General features: G+C 44.0%; 1 protein-coding gene across 7 annotated transcripts in view; it reads left to right on the top strand.

The window, feature by feature from the left end:
- The window catches only part of PDLIM5 (PDZ and LIM domain 5), a 130,470-nt gene that overhangs the window by 2,582 nt on the left and 110,815 nt on the right, over positions 1 to 17,073 (top strand). For 6 of the 7 annotated variants that reach the window (XM_082482209.1, XM_082482204.1, XM_082482208.1 and 3 more), the window contains exon 2: positions 453 to 588. In XM_082482209.1, coding sequence (XP_082338335.1) covers positions 493 to 588 — 96 coding nt within the window. In that variant the 5' untranslated portion in view covers positions 453 to 492. Of the gene's footprint in view, positions 1 to 207; positions 291 to 452; positions 589 to 17,073 lie in introns of those variants that run through there. The other variant, XM_082482205.1, reaches the window with a different exon arrangement.

Here is a 17,073-nt window from a genome sequence, read left to right as displayed (position 1 = left end):
GCATATGACACTCATTTTGTTTGATATGAATGTGCCAGTAGTGCTAATTTCTTCCATACTTGGATTTAAGGGATACTATGAATTCATGCTTGTCTCAACATTGATTTTTTTTTTTTTTTTTTTTTAAGATGAACTTTCATGTTGGGTGTTTTTTTTTCTTTTTCCCCCACATAGTACTTTGTTAGTAAGAAGTAGCTGCCAAACATCTCAGCACCAGAAGTTCTCAAAGTCCCAGATCCATGTTACCAGTTCCCTAGTTATGCTTGTTCCTTAGCTTTGGAGGAAAGCAGGTGAGGAATAAAAGCACAAGTAATGACGGACCTGGTGTGGGTTTTGTGGCTGTCTTTCTACTATGCAGGGGAACACAGCCAAAGAAAGAAAGCTTTCAGAATGGTAGACAGTGACTTTTGTTTTTGTCATCTTTAATTTGAAGCTCTAATCCTCTTCCACAGGCATCAGTTCTTTGGATTTGATCCTTGAATACTAAACATCATGAGCAACTACAGCGTGTCTTTGGTCGGCCCGGCTCCTTGGGGTTTCAGACTTCAAGGGGGCAAGGATTTCAACATGCCCCTGGCTATCTCTCGGGTAAGTGCATTCGCCTCTTTGCCTGCGTGTGGCTATCTGTTATGCTGTGGCCGGCCTGCAACCTTCAGAAATAAGTATGCAAAGCCATTAATTACAGATGCTGGGGCTCATCTTGCCCTGTGGCACGGAGGGCTGTTTGCGGGTTGGGGGGGGGAGGGGGGAGCGGCGAGCTGGGAAAATAAATCTTCTTTATTGTCTGAAGGGTCCGACAAAATTATCTTAGGAAGGACGTGTTCATTTGAAGTGGTTGTTTTATCTGCATTTATTTATGCGACAAACAAAAGAACCCACCCTTGAATTCCCATCCCTGCTCCCACCCAGAAAAGAGAGATGCAGAGATTGGAGGCTGGCAGGAAACAGGCCATTTTCTGCGCGGGGCTGAGCCCCTGCAGTTCAAATGGGAGACAGCGGGGGGAAAAATCACTCCTGTTGCCCTTGTTTATTCAGCAGCTCGTAGCAGCTTGAGGGTCTTCTGGTGTCTGTTCTTGCAAATCCCACTATTTACAATAAAAAGGCACTTAAATGAATGGTAGTTGTAAATAGCCGTTCATCAATATGTGCCTGAGTGAACGTGCCACTTTCTCACGAGCAGTTTATAGAGTATGTGCTCTGAACTGCTGTTCAAAGTGTGTGAGGAACTAAGTCAAAACAAATGTGATCTTTGTACCCGGGCACTATCTGGGTAGTTTCTTACTTTGAAACCATGTTTTAAGGGAAGATTTTTCTTTCAGTGTGGGCCGAGTTTCAAAGCCTTCCTCGGATGGCTGAAGCACTTACGTATAGAATATAGGGACAAACTTTGCAGTATTGAATTTATAGGATCGTTGGAAATCTCAGAGTGAAGAAACTGGCTTCTGATGGCTCTGTACCCCAGCACCTTTAAATTTGACTTGCAGAGTGGAAGCATTTATGTACAAACGGCACTTTCTCTGTCAACAGCTCTCCTCCCCCTCCTGCATATTCATATAGTTTAGTGACAAAGATGAATTATTTTTTACACCTGTTGGGACTGCAGAATTGATACTGCCCTGGGAGAGGGAGCAGGTTTCTATTTGGGTTTATGCATCATGGCAATATTTTTAGCTAATCTCAACTAGCGATTCAAACTCTGCCAGTTCATTTAGACTTGCCTTATCCTATTTACCTGTGGATTGTGCTGGTGAAGTAAAAAATACAGTTCGGCTCTGCAAAATTATTTTTATACAGCTAAAATGGACTGGAGAGCTGTAGAAATGCCTGTGTACAGTTGAAAACAGCTGGTATCTGAGCCGAAAAGGGGTTGAGAAGCAGTTTATTCCCAAACTCTGGGGATTTCCAAGACAAACTGTAATTCGGTTTCTTGTTCAGTAGCTGATCACTCTGATGCTAATGAGAAACTTGAACTGGGGATGTGGATAGCGCTCTTCTGCTTTGATGGTAAAAGTGCTCTTATGACAAGGATTTGCAAAAGCCTAGGCTCTTGCCTGCCTGGGGTACTTGTGCAGGGTTCTGACGAGCAATTAAATGCTGTAGGCAGTAAACCATAGTAAACGACCAGTTTTGGGGAAAGGGAGTACTTTCTTGTAGGAGCCTCTGCTGTCCTGGAGATGTAGAGCGCAGCCCCGCTTTAAGCAGGATTCCCATCTAAAAGTTTCTAGAGAGGAAACACATGCTGAAATTAGCCTAGACTGCTACTTTATTGCAGGAATTAAATGCACTGTGGCACAGAGTAGCCTAGGGGAATGGGCTTAAATAGCCACGTATATAAGCTTTATTTATGGGACTCCCTAGTGACAAATGTCAGCGCCCGCAAGAGCAGAATGTAATGAAAGATGGGGACCAGAGTGGTTTTAGGACTTCTAATTTGTGCGTGGCAGGGGGAAGCACAATCTCCAATTTACCTATTATACCTCAGCGCTGCTCCTCAGCTGAACTGTTTCTTCTTACGTGCAGTTAAAGAGTATGCAAATATTAGACTGCCTGGTGTGCTCTTCCCCCCCCCCCCCCCTCTTTGGATCAAAAAAGTGCTTAGTTCTGGTATGCCAATCCAGCTTTGGCTCGATAGCTGGAAGAATTCAATGCCATGTTCCTGGTATGCTGGAACAGCATGTACCATTCACCCCCCCACCCCCAGCCCTTCTTTTCCTGATGAAGCATAAATGCCTTCCTGTATCTGAAGACCGCTAATTAAATTATTTTAGCAAAACAGTAATGAGGCAGCAGAATTGTGTTCTTTGGCAAGGAGGACGTTTTTGGTTTTCTTTTGTTTCTAATTTGTCCCCTAGATGCTGAGGGTGAATCTGGCTGCGCTGCTGAGGGCTAATTTCCTGCTTTAGTTTAAACTCCTTGAAATTAAGTTCAAATAAAGTACAGTTTATGAAGCACAGAAAATACACTGGTTTCTAAAGCTGTTTATCTGAAAAGCTAACCTCTTTTTACTAGTGATTTGAACAAATTAAGATCTCGTATGGTTCCTTGGAGAAAGTTTTTAGTAAGTCATTTGGCTCTGTACCAAATACAGTTTAAATAGGCGTATTCCTTGTTGCCTCTGTAAGGTAAAATGAGCCTGGTTTGTGTTCTTCGCTTGAAATTCTTAATGTCAGCTGAGGTGCAACAGGTTAACATTAATGCAGGGGTAGCAGTAGCACTCGATGTTTGATAAGCTGGTGTATTGTAGACCAGTTGCAACTTAATAACCAGTAGCAATAGTTACTGCGCGGTTACGTCAGTCACTTAATACAGCTCTCTTACTGCTTTACAGTTGCTATGTATCCTTACGCAGCTGTACACGTTTCACGATAAGTAATATATGTGATGTTGGGGATGCTGAGGGTGGGCTGAGGTGGTAGATATACATCTTTTATCAACAGCCAAGTGTTAAGGTGGCTTGCGCCACCACATCTAACTACTGTCAGGCTTCCAGGTAGTTTATTCCGTAGTGGTACTTGCATCACAAGAGATTGCAAACTCTGACCAGTTAGCCGGTAGTGAAGAAGGCAGAAATTACTGGAGCCGAGGTGTGCAAACTTAGATTATTCCGAGTTGCTGTTCTTACTTTTTCCTCATGGCATTTTACATTAATTGAAGAAGTGACAGTTCTCCTTATTCCTTCAAGACCTGTGCTGTGATTCAAAACTGAAAAATGGAAAGTTAGTGCAGATAACAACAACTTATTGAGATGAGAGGTTAATTATGTTCTGGTAGCTGTAATGTAGCTATTGTAGGAAATTACTAAGATTGAGACTTCTTCCCTCTAGAAGAAAAAGCTTAATGTCTGTCCGTCTATCTGTAATATATTTAGTAATGTGAAATGATGTTTCCCATAATGCGATTGTCTTCATGGGAGTCAATTGATTGTTTCTGAATCAGTGCAGACCACTGAAAAGGCAGCTACTTAACAGGCATCTCCATCTCCACCTGGTAGATTTGGGAGGCATTGTCCCAATGCTCTTGAGTGTTGGCTACACCACAAGAATTACATCATGGGTCCTCCTTGTTTCTCAATTATTTCCGAGCAAAATATTATGTCGAAGTTGCAGGATGTTCTGCTAAAGACCAGCTGGGTAAAAAAAGACTACTGGACCAAAATAATCGCAGCTGGATTATTTTGGTTTTAATCATGATTTCCAATAATAAGGGATCTGCTGTTGGTGATATCCGTATAGAACTGTAGTCTTGGATACATCCTACTGATGCTAGGGGTATGTCTAGTTTGGGAATAACATTGGATTACACTCAATAGATCTTTGCCTTCTAGATTTGTTTGCACAAGAGTTTGTTTATTCTGCTGAATTAGAATAAAGAAATGTAGTTTTGGAGATAAAGTAATCCAAACGCACTGCTAGGCAGGATTCCTGGAGTGGCTTTTGGGCATGCTAAATATTGCATTTACAGAATTTGGGGTTAATGATATCTACAATGTGGTTTGTGTTGTTTATGTGCGAGACAGTAGCTTTTAAAACAATACACACTTGTTTAGAGGTTGAATTAACGTTATATTTGCTTTGCCTTTTGGGAGTTGGTTAGTTCCCAATGCTTAATTAACATAATCAGAGTAAGTTCAGTAAGCATGACTGTAGCATTAGAATTGTCAAAACTGCTGTCCTCGGCAGATTGAAATAAATAGTGTTTGGTATTGATGATGTCTTCGTTATGTTGTGATGACCTGTGAGAGGTTTAGGTATTTGTTCTAAATGTATGCTTGAAATGCATGTAGCCTATGAAAAATTTTGTGGTGCAGTCTCTAAACAGTGCTTGATTGTTTTATGGCGCTGTTTACCACTAGAAACAAGGAAATACTGAAGTGAAACTATAGTTTGAACAGTAATGTAGCCTTTGTGCAATATACCCTCCCACCTAATGCAAACACATAGGGCATTTTCTTGTATTTAAAAGTTACTTTTTTGTTCGATCCTGGTGGTAACTCCAGCCATCTTCCTTCAGATGATGTTTCGCTATTTGCCTTTCTCCTCCTATCAGAATTAAATGGTCACCTTGAAATCCTTGACCTGACTGACAGCTGGTTTTCTCTACTGTAACTTTTTTCAGTGTCCCCCTGCAGCTGCTTCTTGCTTCTGTGGTCACTTTGCCTCTTAAAAAACAAAAACAAAACCAAACAAACAAAAAAACCAGAACAAACACACACACACCCCTGTCCCCTTAGAAACAGCCCCTTCTTTTTGCAGTTTTTCAGTTTTCATTATTTCGGCTGTTTCAAGTATGTTTTTCTGTGTTCTTGTTGCAAGCTTATAGTTGATGGAAGGCTGGTGATGATGAATCTGTCAGCAAGCGGTACACCCAGGCTGTAGTGTAAGAGCAGCCCACCTTGGGATGAAGTAGGGAACGCATGTGCAGCACATCAGCTGCTCAGCGTTCATCCCACGTGAGCGTACTGACATTCTTCACACTGGTATTGGGAGGTCACTATCAGAGGAGTTGTCTCCTCTGCTCTCCGGATCTCCTTCCTGCCCAGGTACATACAAGTTGTCCACGTGGATGGAGCATGTATGATCGGTTTTGCACAGTGTTTGCTTATTCAATGGTTTGGCCTTTGGCCGCCTTAATGTTTGGAAGCAAGGTATTGTAAAGTCGTTAACGTCTGTGAAAAGAATGTTAATGAGAAGAGAATAAAGGAAAATGATGCTTGGAATGGACCTAGAGCATGTCGGCTTTGATTGACTAGAGTCTGGCTGAGCCTCTTCCCCTTGTGTTTGCATCAACTATTTTATTAAGCCGTATGTGTCATTTCCAGTAAAATCCAGTTTTGTGTAAGTATGAAATAAGTTACTGCAGTGGAGGACTGGGGAAATGGTCTTTCAAGCAGGCACGTGAAACAGGAGAGAAACACTAGAGCAACTGCTGGCCTGGCCAGTGGTAATTGTGTCGGTAACTTTATGCTTCATCCTGGAAGCTACTGAGAGCTACTAGCTAAGCCCGAACTGGCAGCTGCTGGCATTGCTGGGCTGGTTTGCTTTGCTACCGAGTTGGGATGGTTTGTACAAAATACAGCTGAAGATGTGCTCCGCTACCGCAGGTTCCTGGCCCAGGGTCGGAGCCTCTGGCAGAGGTTACAGCGCTCACCTGCTGATCCCGCTCCGAGGGCAATAAATGCTGCGCTTCTGCACGAGCTATCAGTGCTTACGGAATGGACGGGATTAGCCAAGGCATAATGCAAGAAGTGTTACTCCGTTCTGTTTAATTCTGTTTACAAGATGTGGTTTACTGAAGAAAAAGAAATAAAATAGTAACTGAGAATGACAAATGAGCTCCCAGTGCCAAAGTCTGTATCCTCTCCGCACCGGGGCCTGGAAGAGTGGAGGCTTTTCTTTGGGAACCGAGTGGAATATGGATGATTTTAAAGCTCCCAGCTGCTCAAGTGGTTTAATATGAGCGAGTTTTTGGAAAGTCTGAAGTGTGCTGGTTAGTTTGCGTAGTTGCCTGCAAGCAGCATCCTCCTTTAGAGAGCTCCTCTCTTCAACTTGAAGACGGAAAGAGAGATCAGTTGGTACAGATGTAATTTCCCCGATTGCCTCTTCTCCCACCACTGTTTAACCTCTTTGTGCAGAAAATCGGGAAAAGGGCCACATTTCCTCATACCGTTTGTTTCCCTTCCCTCGTCTATTCTGCTATGCGGTTTAAAGCAAGACAGACCATCACTGGAGTGGGGTTGGGAAGTAGGGAGGGCATGGGGGAGGAGAGGAGGAAGAAAAGCGTCTGCATCTCATCTGTTCATGACCTTATTTGTCAGACAACCTCCTCAGACCAAGTAGGAAGCTAACTTATTTTAAAATAGTTCCTCTACTGATGTCATTCCCCCAAAAGTGAACCTGGCTGTACTGGAGGGGAAAAAGGAACCAATGAGCTTGTAGCTGAGGGATATCTGATGTGATGTGCGAACATATTCTTTTTACATTAAAAATGCTGGTAACTCTTTTTCCCCTTATAAATGACAGTTTAGTTACAGTATGACGAGTACAAGCTAAATATTTCATGATGGAAAAACTAAAGTATCTGTTTGCAGTGTCCGCTTCTCAAAGACAGATGTAGTGAAAAAATAAACTCTGATTAGACGTTCAGAGCAGACGCAAAATTGGCAGTCCTTCCAGAGGCCAAAAAGCAGGACAATTTATTGAATAGTAACTGCAAAAAAATTAGGCATGTTTTCTTTGCGAGTATCTGGCCCTGGAGGCCTGACAACTTCTGTTGACTTCCCCACCGTTTGGAGATGCTATTTTTAGCGTAACTGTTTTTCTCATTATTCATTGGCTGATGGCTATCAGAAGGCATTGTGAGAAGAGACATGGTGTTGAAAGGTTTGTTTGTTTGGCTTTGGTATGGAGCCAGGAGATAACATTGTTGGCCTTTTTTCATTTGTTTTGACTTTTTAAGAATAGATTTCATATGTTATCAATATAAGGGAAAGTGTGAGAGAAAACTGTCTCTCGCACTCCTAAAGCAGTGGAAATATGGGAAAGGTGATGATATTCCTCCTGCCAATGTTCAGAAAGAAAAAAAAAATATTGAGGCTGAGGTTTGTTTGAACAAATATGAGAACTAGAAGTACGCTTGCTTCCATAAGTGGCTGTTACAAGCATAGTGACAGAAGGAAAGGAGGCCACTGCTGAGGCTGGTATGACAGGAGGCTTTGACTCCGGTCTTCAGGGTGGTAGAAGTAGGGAAAAAATGACAAAAGATTCCCTTTCCTTAAGAGCTCTTCAAGCGGAATTTGCGGAGAGAGGTACTATCTTTTCTTAAGGCGAGTTGACACGGGTGGAAGAAAAAGGCTATGAACTTTGGGCACAGAGTCCTTTGAGGTGCAAGTAGCTTCAGTGACCATATTGACTTAAAGCGTTGCTTGTACTAAGGAGTTTATCCTGTCCTGCTGCTCTGATGTGTGATGGTGAAGACAGAGCTGATGGGTAAGAGATTGAGTGTCACTAGCTGCGCTAGCCTGGTTTAAATGCAGAAGAGCTACTGCTGTCAGCATGTCCGTGGGTGATTGTGGGTTATACTGGTCTAGATTAGGATTATGGTGGTGTTCTCGGACAAGTTTGCTTCCAGGAACTGTTCTTGAAAGGGTTTTCTTCAGGAGCGTGATCATGCTGGTAATGCTGTGCTGTGGGAATTCAGCCTCATCTTCTTAAGAGGGAGGGGGAAAAAAGTAGGTGAAAGGAGCTTGTGCTATGTTTATATGAAGAGCAGCCTCTCTAATGACTTGATTAAAACGAGGTACACATGGAAATGAAGTTCAGAGAAAAGGAGGAAGATGCAACGGAGGAAGATGCAACGGAGGAAGATGCAACGGAGGAAGATGCAACGGAGGAAGATGCAACGGAGGAAGATGCAACGGAGGAAGATGCAACGGAGGAAGATGCAACGGAGGAAGATGCAACGGAGGAAGATGCAACGGAGGAAGATGCAACGGAGGAAGATGCAACGGAGGAAGATGCAACGGAGGAAGATGCAACGGAGGAAGATGCAACGGAGGAAGATGCAACGGAGGAAGATGCAACGGAGGAAGATGCAACGGAGGAAGATGCAACGGAGGAAGATGCAACGGAGGAAGATGCAACGGAGGAAGATGCAACGGAGGAAGATGCAACGGAGGAAGATGCAACGGAGGAAGATGCAACGGAGGAAGATGCAACGGAGGAAGATGCAACGGAGGAAGATGCAACGGAGGAAGATGCAACGGAGGAAGATGCAACGGAGGAAGATGCAACGGAGGAAGATGCAACGGAGGAAGATGCAACGGAGGAAGATGCAACGGAGGAAGATGCAACGGAGGAAGATGCAACGGAGGAAGATGCAACGGAGGAAGATGCAACGGAGGAAGATGCAACGGAGGAAGATGCAACGGAGGAAGATGCAACGGAGGAAGATGCAACGGAGGAAGATGCAACGGAGGAAGATGCAACGGAGGAAGATGCAACGGAGGAAGAGAGAAACAAAGCCATGATGCTGTTAGGTTTGGGATAGCTGTGAGGAGGGGCGGTTCTACTCTGTGACTGACCGCTACTCAAGCGCCAGCCAGCTGGATGGGCCTGTGGCCGCTTGAGCACTTCTGCAGAGCAGACCTAAGGTTTCAGGTTGGGGAATGAAGGCCGCTCTTACTGGACAGGCTGTAAAATGTCTCATTTAAATGACTTGCATAACACTGCACAGGGGTATTCCCACCCTCTTTTTCCATTTCTCTGTTTCATTCATCACCCACCTTTCGACGCTGTCAGCTAATGGGATGGTGTCCCCCACACAGTAGCTTTTCGTCTTTCGTCACGTTGAGACACCAGTGCAGTTCCCATCACATAGTCTCTTGTGTACGCTGACCCAAGGAGAGAGGTAGCAGGGGGACAAAATAGCATGTTACAAATTGAAGACTGCATCGTGATGCACACCCCTCAAAGCAGATGAGTAAGTGCTGCGCTAATGGAATATGCTCCGTAGTTTTTGTGTAAAGCATAGTTAGCAGCCGCAGAGCACGAAGAGACTTCTTCTGTCAGTCCCTTATTTTTACTTAACAGGGAAAACAGTAGTCCTTAGTGTTTTACAGTCCGGAAAACTTGGAATGAAATAAATAATTCTGTGACACCTGGGTGACCGTTCTGCCTATATACTATCAAGCTTCAAGATGTACCAAGTGTTGAGTCTCCACTCAAAGAGGAAGATGCCATGCATTCCTTAAGAGACTGGTGGTGTTTTCTTTTAATGTGGGCCAGAAAATTTCAACTGGAATAGTCCATAGTATTTTTCTAGTATGGATTATTACAGTTCCTACCTCGTTTCAAGTTAGAAATGTCTTGCATTAGAAACTTCAGCTTAAACAGTTAAGCTTAGTAAAAGTACAAGCAAGAGAAAATTGCATCTGATAGGTGAAAGTATTTGCAAGTATGAAGTCTCGCAATTGCTGTCAGCTGGGCCTGTAACAAAGCCCTGAAGGAAAATGTAATGCCTTGTGTCAAGTCCCGTAGGCTAAAAAGTGGATCTTGCCAGGTCTTTAGTAGTCCTTTTGGAAAGGTCAAATGGTTTGCATGTTAACTGGATATGAAAGAAGTTTGGCTTACCCCGGTCTATATTAAGGGATGACTTAATGTGGTGTCTAGTTCTTTCTCTGACAAGTGATTGAACAATGTGAAGTACTTACCATGGGAAGGCAACAGAAACTTTTATTCTGTATTAATTATTTCATAGTTCTTTTGGAGGCTTGAATAGTGGGTTCGATGCTAACCATGGATTAATGTAAAGTGTATCAATTTCAGGAGGGTAAAACTCCCTGTTTGTCAAGCTTTGGTGTTTATGAATGCAATCGGATCATCTTTAGATATTCTTACACCCAAAATTTATTAAACCTGCGGAGAAGGTAATCAAAGTGTCCCCGTTAAGTGTGATGTTGCATTGGCATTAATGGCATTTGAGATTTTTAAAAAGGAATTCTGTAGAGCAAAGGCATAATGCTGTAAATATGAAAAATGCAGACATAAATAGAAATGGTTTTTTGTTGTTAAAAAAGGCGGTATCACCTTGTTGAAACTCCAGCTATAGAACATATTTGTTCAGAATCCGTAAAAAAAAAAAAAAAAAAAAAAAAAGCAGCTTTGCTTTGCAAAAGCTCCCTCTGCCAGACAGAACAGCTCAATCTCAAAGTTTATAGTACATCTGCTATTAAAGCTTTTTCTTTCTAATGTACATCTTGTACATGACAAGTCGGGCATTGTTCTGAGTCCAATGCAGCTAGTAAATGAAACTTTCCTTTCTTTCCTGTGAAGTAAGAGGCCAAAATTGTTGGATTTTTTTGGAGTGAGGGTGAGACTCCCTTGCCAGTGATTTCTACCTCTTCTCTTTGTGGTTCTAGACTTAGCTTGGCGTTGTGCTAGACGTGGAGAGGTAGACTAATGGGACTGCTTGTCTCCAACTTGCTTATTTATCTAAGCTATTCCTTCTGTGCTGTTCTATTTTTCTTTACCTAATGCCTTTAAAAGGATGAAGGGGAAAAAATGAAAAAAAGAAAAGCAAACAAAAAAAACAGTGGAGACGTACAAACCAGAAAGCTTGTGGAAGTTGGGTTGGGCTTGCTTTTATTAGACCGATAAGGAAATGGAAGGCTTGTAAAGCTTTAAACATCAGACGTCTTGGGTACAGTAAATTTTCTTGTTTCCTGTCGGCTTTCTGCAGCTCCTCATCAAATCACAGTGTTTTGAGTTCAGACCAAATGAGAGTGTTCTCTGCTTAGTGTCCAGGGTGGCTTGTTGGCGATTATTCACGAATGAAAAGGCATCTCCCAAAATATGTATTCTGACAAGCGGAGTATATTCAACCCTCAGGGGACGCTGTACTAGTTCTTTGCGAGGGACTGATTGTCCAGATTCATGGCTTGATCGAATGCCCTGTCGATAGTGATCGGGGACACGGTCAACCTAGCAAAGGAAGCAGGAGTGGTTGGAGAGCAGGCAGCTTTGCATCCTGGCTGGCAGCCTGAGTTCCTGTCCTCTTCAAGTCCTCTCTTAATACACAGAGGTGTGGGGTGGGGGGGAAACCCCAAAACATTGGCAGTTCAATAAAATGGGAATGGGCTCATGTAATACCTAACACTTTTCTTGTATGTGAACTGGCCCCCACCCCTCCATCAGTGGTAATCACTGGCTGGAGAAGAAAACCTGTGCTTGCATCTCCTTGTCAGAGCTCAAAGCCTTCTCCATGGACAAAACTCTTCCTCCATCAGTGTCCTAAGCAGGGATGGTGGGTGGGACTGGTGCAGCAGAGTCTCACTCAGCCCAGCTGTCTTGGCCACGGGAGCTGGGGCTGCTGGTACGATGGTGGGGGCAGGTACCTGGGGACTGTACGGTCTAGACTTGCTGAAGCCAGACTTGCTAGGACATGTCTGTCAGTGTACTAAGCTGTGAAAACTGCCGCTGGATGCTTATTAAATTACAGCTTTTGTCGGCTATGGATACAGTCTATTCTCTCCACTTTTCAGCTGTCATATTTTGGCAACTGGCTATGAGCAAAAGTCCCTGGAGCAGGGGCTTACATGAATCTCCTCGGAGAGCATATTCAATTTGTAAATTAAATTATTTTGTTATTGTGCCGATCGAGCGTAATCCTGTAAATGCTAAGAACCCAAGCCTTGGTGCTGCAAACACACTTGAGGAAACGTGTGATTTTAGGTGCGTAAGTTGCCTCTGTAAGAAAGATGACTCTTGCTTAAGGCTCAGCCTGTGTTGGTGTGCGTTGCTGCTCAGCACCCTGCAGTGTTGGGTCTTTGGACTGTTGTTACCAGAAGGCATTGACATTGACAAGACATTGACTTGCTTGCAGGAGGCAATTGACCTTTCCCAGACAACTTTCTACTTTCTCGCAGAGGCATTAGCCAGTGATCGTTAGCCACAGGAAGAGAGGCTAGCGGAGATATTCGTATGACATCCTGCGAGCTAGACCTTTGACCAGCTGGTCAATCTCCATCACTAAAACTATAGGGCTAAATCAAGCGGTTTAGTAGCATTTGGGGATGAGGAGTCTTTGCTTATTAGGTATGTGGTGGTGTTTCACTATCCCTGGCTCTGGAAAATGCTGTGGAGATGCTCTATCCCCTTATCTCTCTTTGCAGTAAGCAATTATTGCACTCTTGAGCTAGAGATTAGTGCCTCAGATCAAGTTCTTTTTTTGGGTAGTTCTGTAAAACTGTCTCTTCTGAACTATTGACTAAAATAATAGAGTTTATGAATAAAATATAGCTAACTTGTTTTGACTGAAAGTATAAATTTTGTGTATATGTCTAGAAATGCAGCTCACTTTCAGCGTGAAAACCTAAAGATGATTTCCTTGAGGTGTGTACTTGGAGATTTGAATTCTTGCAATATCTCTGTGGATAAAAGTATCGCCATCCCTCTTACGTCAGAGGGAACATGATACTCTGGCTGGTTGAGTGGCACCTCTGTGAGTGTATTTTCTTCCATTGACACATCTACACTTGAACTTTAAAATGTAGAAACTGCTGATTATTAAAACTTCAAATTACATTAATTTGTTTTGATACCTGACCTAGTGAAAACTGCTGCTGTTGCAGTTGACAGCCCAGATGAGTTTATAACTCTGTCCTGGATGGTGTGGGATTAAATAACTGGAACTTGCTCACAGGAAACTCTCATTACAGCAGTCAAAGTAAGGATTTAGGGCAAACCAGTGGGTGTTGATGCTTTACTTTGCAACCTCCTGCTGCTGGAGAAGGCTAAACTGCTGGTATGTTTTCCCCCTGCTTCCTCCTTGCAAATATAAGGGGTGCTATTGGCATGGTGACGGAGACAGATGGGTATACATACACGATTTTGGATGCTGTAGCCATTGACGTCAACTGGATCCCATCAACAGGACGGCTTGCCTTGAGTGCTTCTGATAACTCTGAATACCTCCTCTGTCACTGGCTGGCCGAGTGTGCAACTCTTTGCTTACTGCATATCCTAATCTAAAACCCATAAATAAAAAACCCACCAGTTGGGTTAGCTCAGTAGTTACCCCATTCCTGCTCTCGGACTTCTGTTGCTCTCTTTGGCAAAGAACATATCCCCCGGGTACCAAACGAGGTTTTGCCCTGATGATGATTATTGGTACAAGTCCGCATTTATCCTACAGCACAGACTCATTCCCTTGAAAGAAACTCCTGTATGACTTGGGGATGGGGTTGGGGGGGGGCTGAATATGGGGGGGGAAGTGAGACCTCACAAGAGGGGATCCCTAGTGAAGAGAAGTGTTGCCCAGAATAAGGGGATAAAGGTAGGCTTTGTGGAATGCATAACCGCTGTGCTTCAGGGGAAGCGTACACTTGAGAGGGGTGGCATGCAAATAGTTTAGACTTAGATGCAATGGCTTTTATGTAATATTAGTATCAATTCTGGGAAACGTAATGCATAACAATGGGCATTATGAGTTAGGAAATACCTCACTTTGGCATTTAAGATTGTTAACCACTCAAATTGAATCAAGAGTTGGTTTTCTAGTGCTGTTTTTTGAGTTTCTGCCAAACAGGTTTGAGTCTCAATTTGTTGCCTGTTTTTCTTTTTGCATAAAGAGTAAGGTAGGTTTACAAGAACACAGTTTGTGCTGCCTTCAGTTTTTTTCCCCTTGCTTTCCTTAGCCTGAGGACATCTGTCTTACTGCTGAAATAAGTCTACCCCAGGTGTTTTTGCTATTAGTTATCATTTAAGAGAAATACTGTTAAGAAGCTATTCTTATTTATGGCATTAACAGGGTTTAGGGTTCAGAAAAGTGTATTATGGGATGGGAATGAAGGGAGTAATAAGGGCTAGGTGTCAAAAAAAACCCCAACCCACCCCAAACCAAAAACAACAAAAAAGCAAACCCAAACTATGAAACCGCACAAAACTATTAAAATCAAATATATAGGGTATTTGTCAGAAAGCTCCAAATGAAAAATGATGGAAGCTTTGGACTCTGTATACCAGATGGTATAAGTATTTATAGGGATATCTTGCCTGTGTTTTGAATTGCATAAGTACTGCATTATAACTCTGTAATCATCCTTTTCCTTCCAAGTTTTCCTTACCATGCCAGTCCTTGCTGGACTGCAGTATGTCCTGGCTTCATTGTGCCCAGCACGGGCTTTCTGCTTAATCAGGAAAGTAAGACCGCATGGCAGCTTTTCCTTTATCGCTACGGTTGCAGGAAATGCTTCAGCATCAAGAAACGAGCTGCTCTTTTAGGCAGCAGAGAGCGCTTGGGTACCACTGGGTTCCCGAACCAGCATAGACGCCGTCAGCAGCAGGCGCAGGCTTTGGGTTGCCAGCCCAAAAAGCGCTGTTGGCTTCTTCAAGGAAAATTCTGTAGCTGGTGATATGTGGGAGGCGGTGAGATGGGGCTAGAGGTGGCTTCTGGCTTTCTGTCTCCTGACAGGTGTGTGCCCACCCTGGGCACGTAGGCTCAACTACATATTTTGGTACGTGGGACTACCTTTTGGATCCCTGCTGCTCTCCCAGCTTCATGGCAATGGTGGCAGCTCTCCTCCCTCAGCCACTTCAGGCCGTTGTGATCCAGGAGAGCACGGAAAGTTTAGGTTTCACTTGCCCTTAAGGCTGTCACAATGCAATAGGACTAAACTGCTTTATAAAGAAAGTAGCAACTTCCTTGAGTTGATCTCTGTTCTGCAACAAATGCAGTCTAAAAGCAAAGTACTGGTTAAAAAGTCACCCGTAAGATACCACTTGGGCCATCCCCATTCCTTTTCTTCACGCTGGGAGGAAGAGTAAAGGTTGAGTAGTTGTTGAAAGGCTTGAACTAAAGTGAAGCCAAAATCTGTGTCGTCAGAGGGGCCACACTGCAGCACAACAGAGCTGAGTTTGTTTTGCCAGTCGTCCCAGAAGGAGGAGGAAGTGCTTTGAGGTCCTCACCAGTAACCCCCAGCTGGACGTTACTCGGGACCACCCGTAGCTGTCTTTGGCCTCTTTTACTGTCTTCCTGCATGCTGGAGTGATATTCCTAAAGTGGCCCTTCCAAGAGGGGGGGGGGGCATGGGAAGATTGCTCAGGTCAAGATTATAGAGGAGCCCAGAGTTACTCTTGCTGGTGACGTTTTGAGTGTCACAGCAACGGTGAATTTTTGGGAGGGGATCGGAGGGGGTGGGTGCTGTTAAGCTCCCAGTCCTTTGCGTTGATGCGCTTGTATCAAAATCTGGATTCACTATAAATCGTCGAAATAAACCCTGAGTGTTGCATTGAAGATTCAAGAGAAGTAAGTTGAAAAGCGAAAACCTCAGAGTGTATCTTGGCATTAAAATCGTGAGATTAAAAAACACTCCTTATTTCTAGGGCCTGACTCATGGTTTTTGAATGCGTGAGGGTGGCAGTGCTAGCTCCTATGGTTAAGTAGCATTATAAATATTTCAGGACTTTAGGGCACTGAGCTGTGCCAAATATTTTTCTCGTGTTTGGGGTTTCTTTTCCTAATTCCCGAAACAAATTTTTGCGAATCTCGTATAACCTGGGTTGCCTGTGTAATCAGACGACCCGTTAAATCTCCCCGTTTCTGAACGCGGTGCATCAAATCCAAGTATTTAAATCGATTACACAGTGACCGGAGTGTTGCTGACTGTCTAAAAGCTCTTTTATTGGGGTGTAGCGTGTGCAGTTTCACGTACGTGCGGTAGAGGAAAGCGAATTGCAGAGCAGCTGTCTTGCCAGAGGCCTTCCGAAATAAACAGCACGGGGCATGTGCAGTAGGATTTGACCCTGTTAGGAAAATAAGTAGGGCAAAGCGGCTGGTTATTGACGGTGGCTGCAGCTTCTGGTGGCACCATAGGCAAAGCAAAAGGAAGGGCGAAGGCGGGGGGTGGGGGAATCTCAAGTGGGATTTGAATAATTCTTCCTTCCTTGCCGGGAAGCCCTCGGTGCCCTGAAACTGGTTCAGCCAAGTCGTCAATGAATTCTCTGCCGACAGGTTGCTCTCCTGGGGAAGTATTTTTCTATTCGTTTTCAGGAGGAGTTGCAAGTTGCTGCGAGCCCACAGCATTAAAGGGCGGAGGGGGCTCTTCAGTGGAGGTGTGCGGGGAAAGTCTCGCTCGGGACTTCGTCGGAGGCTTGTGGGCTCACCTCTGGTGGCATGGGGAGGAGCGGGCGGCTGGGAGCGTTGGCCTCGTGAATTTTTTTGGGTGTGACTTGCCAGAAATGCTGAACAAGGTCCCTCCGTGCTTTAAAATGAGAGCTGGACTGCTAGTTTGCTTTCCCTGATTACGGACCGTGCGGGTGTGAACAAGCGGCCCGGTGCCCTCTCCTGTGCGGTGGTGAAATACTGAGGTGGAGCGCTGTGGATGGAAAGCGGTGGGTCTCTTCTGCCTGCAGCATATCCGGATGAAAAAGATGGAAGATGAATACATACACTTATTTCTGTACGTTGTCCATCACGAGCGCGCTGAATCCAAACTGCTGTGTTATGTGGCATAAGCCCTTTAATGAACGAAGCTTTTGGCTTCCTTTCTCCTTCAAGAATTCATGGACCAGCTTCACT

Source organism: Vanellus vanellus (assembly GCF_965231255.1).
Source record: "Vanellus vanellus genome assembly, chromosome: 4".
Lineage (NCBI taxonomy): Eukaryota > Metazoa > Chordata > Aves > Charadriiformes > Charadriidae > Vanellus > Vanellus vanellus.
This window is presented reverse-complemented; position numbering and strand designations above follow the sequence as displayed.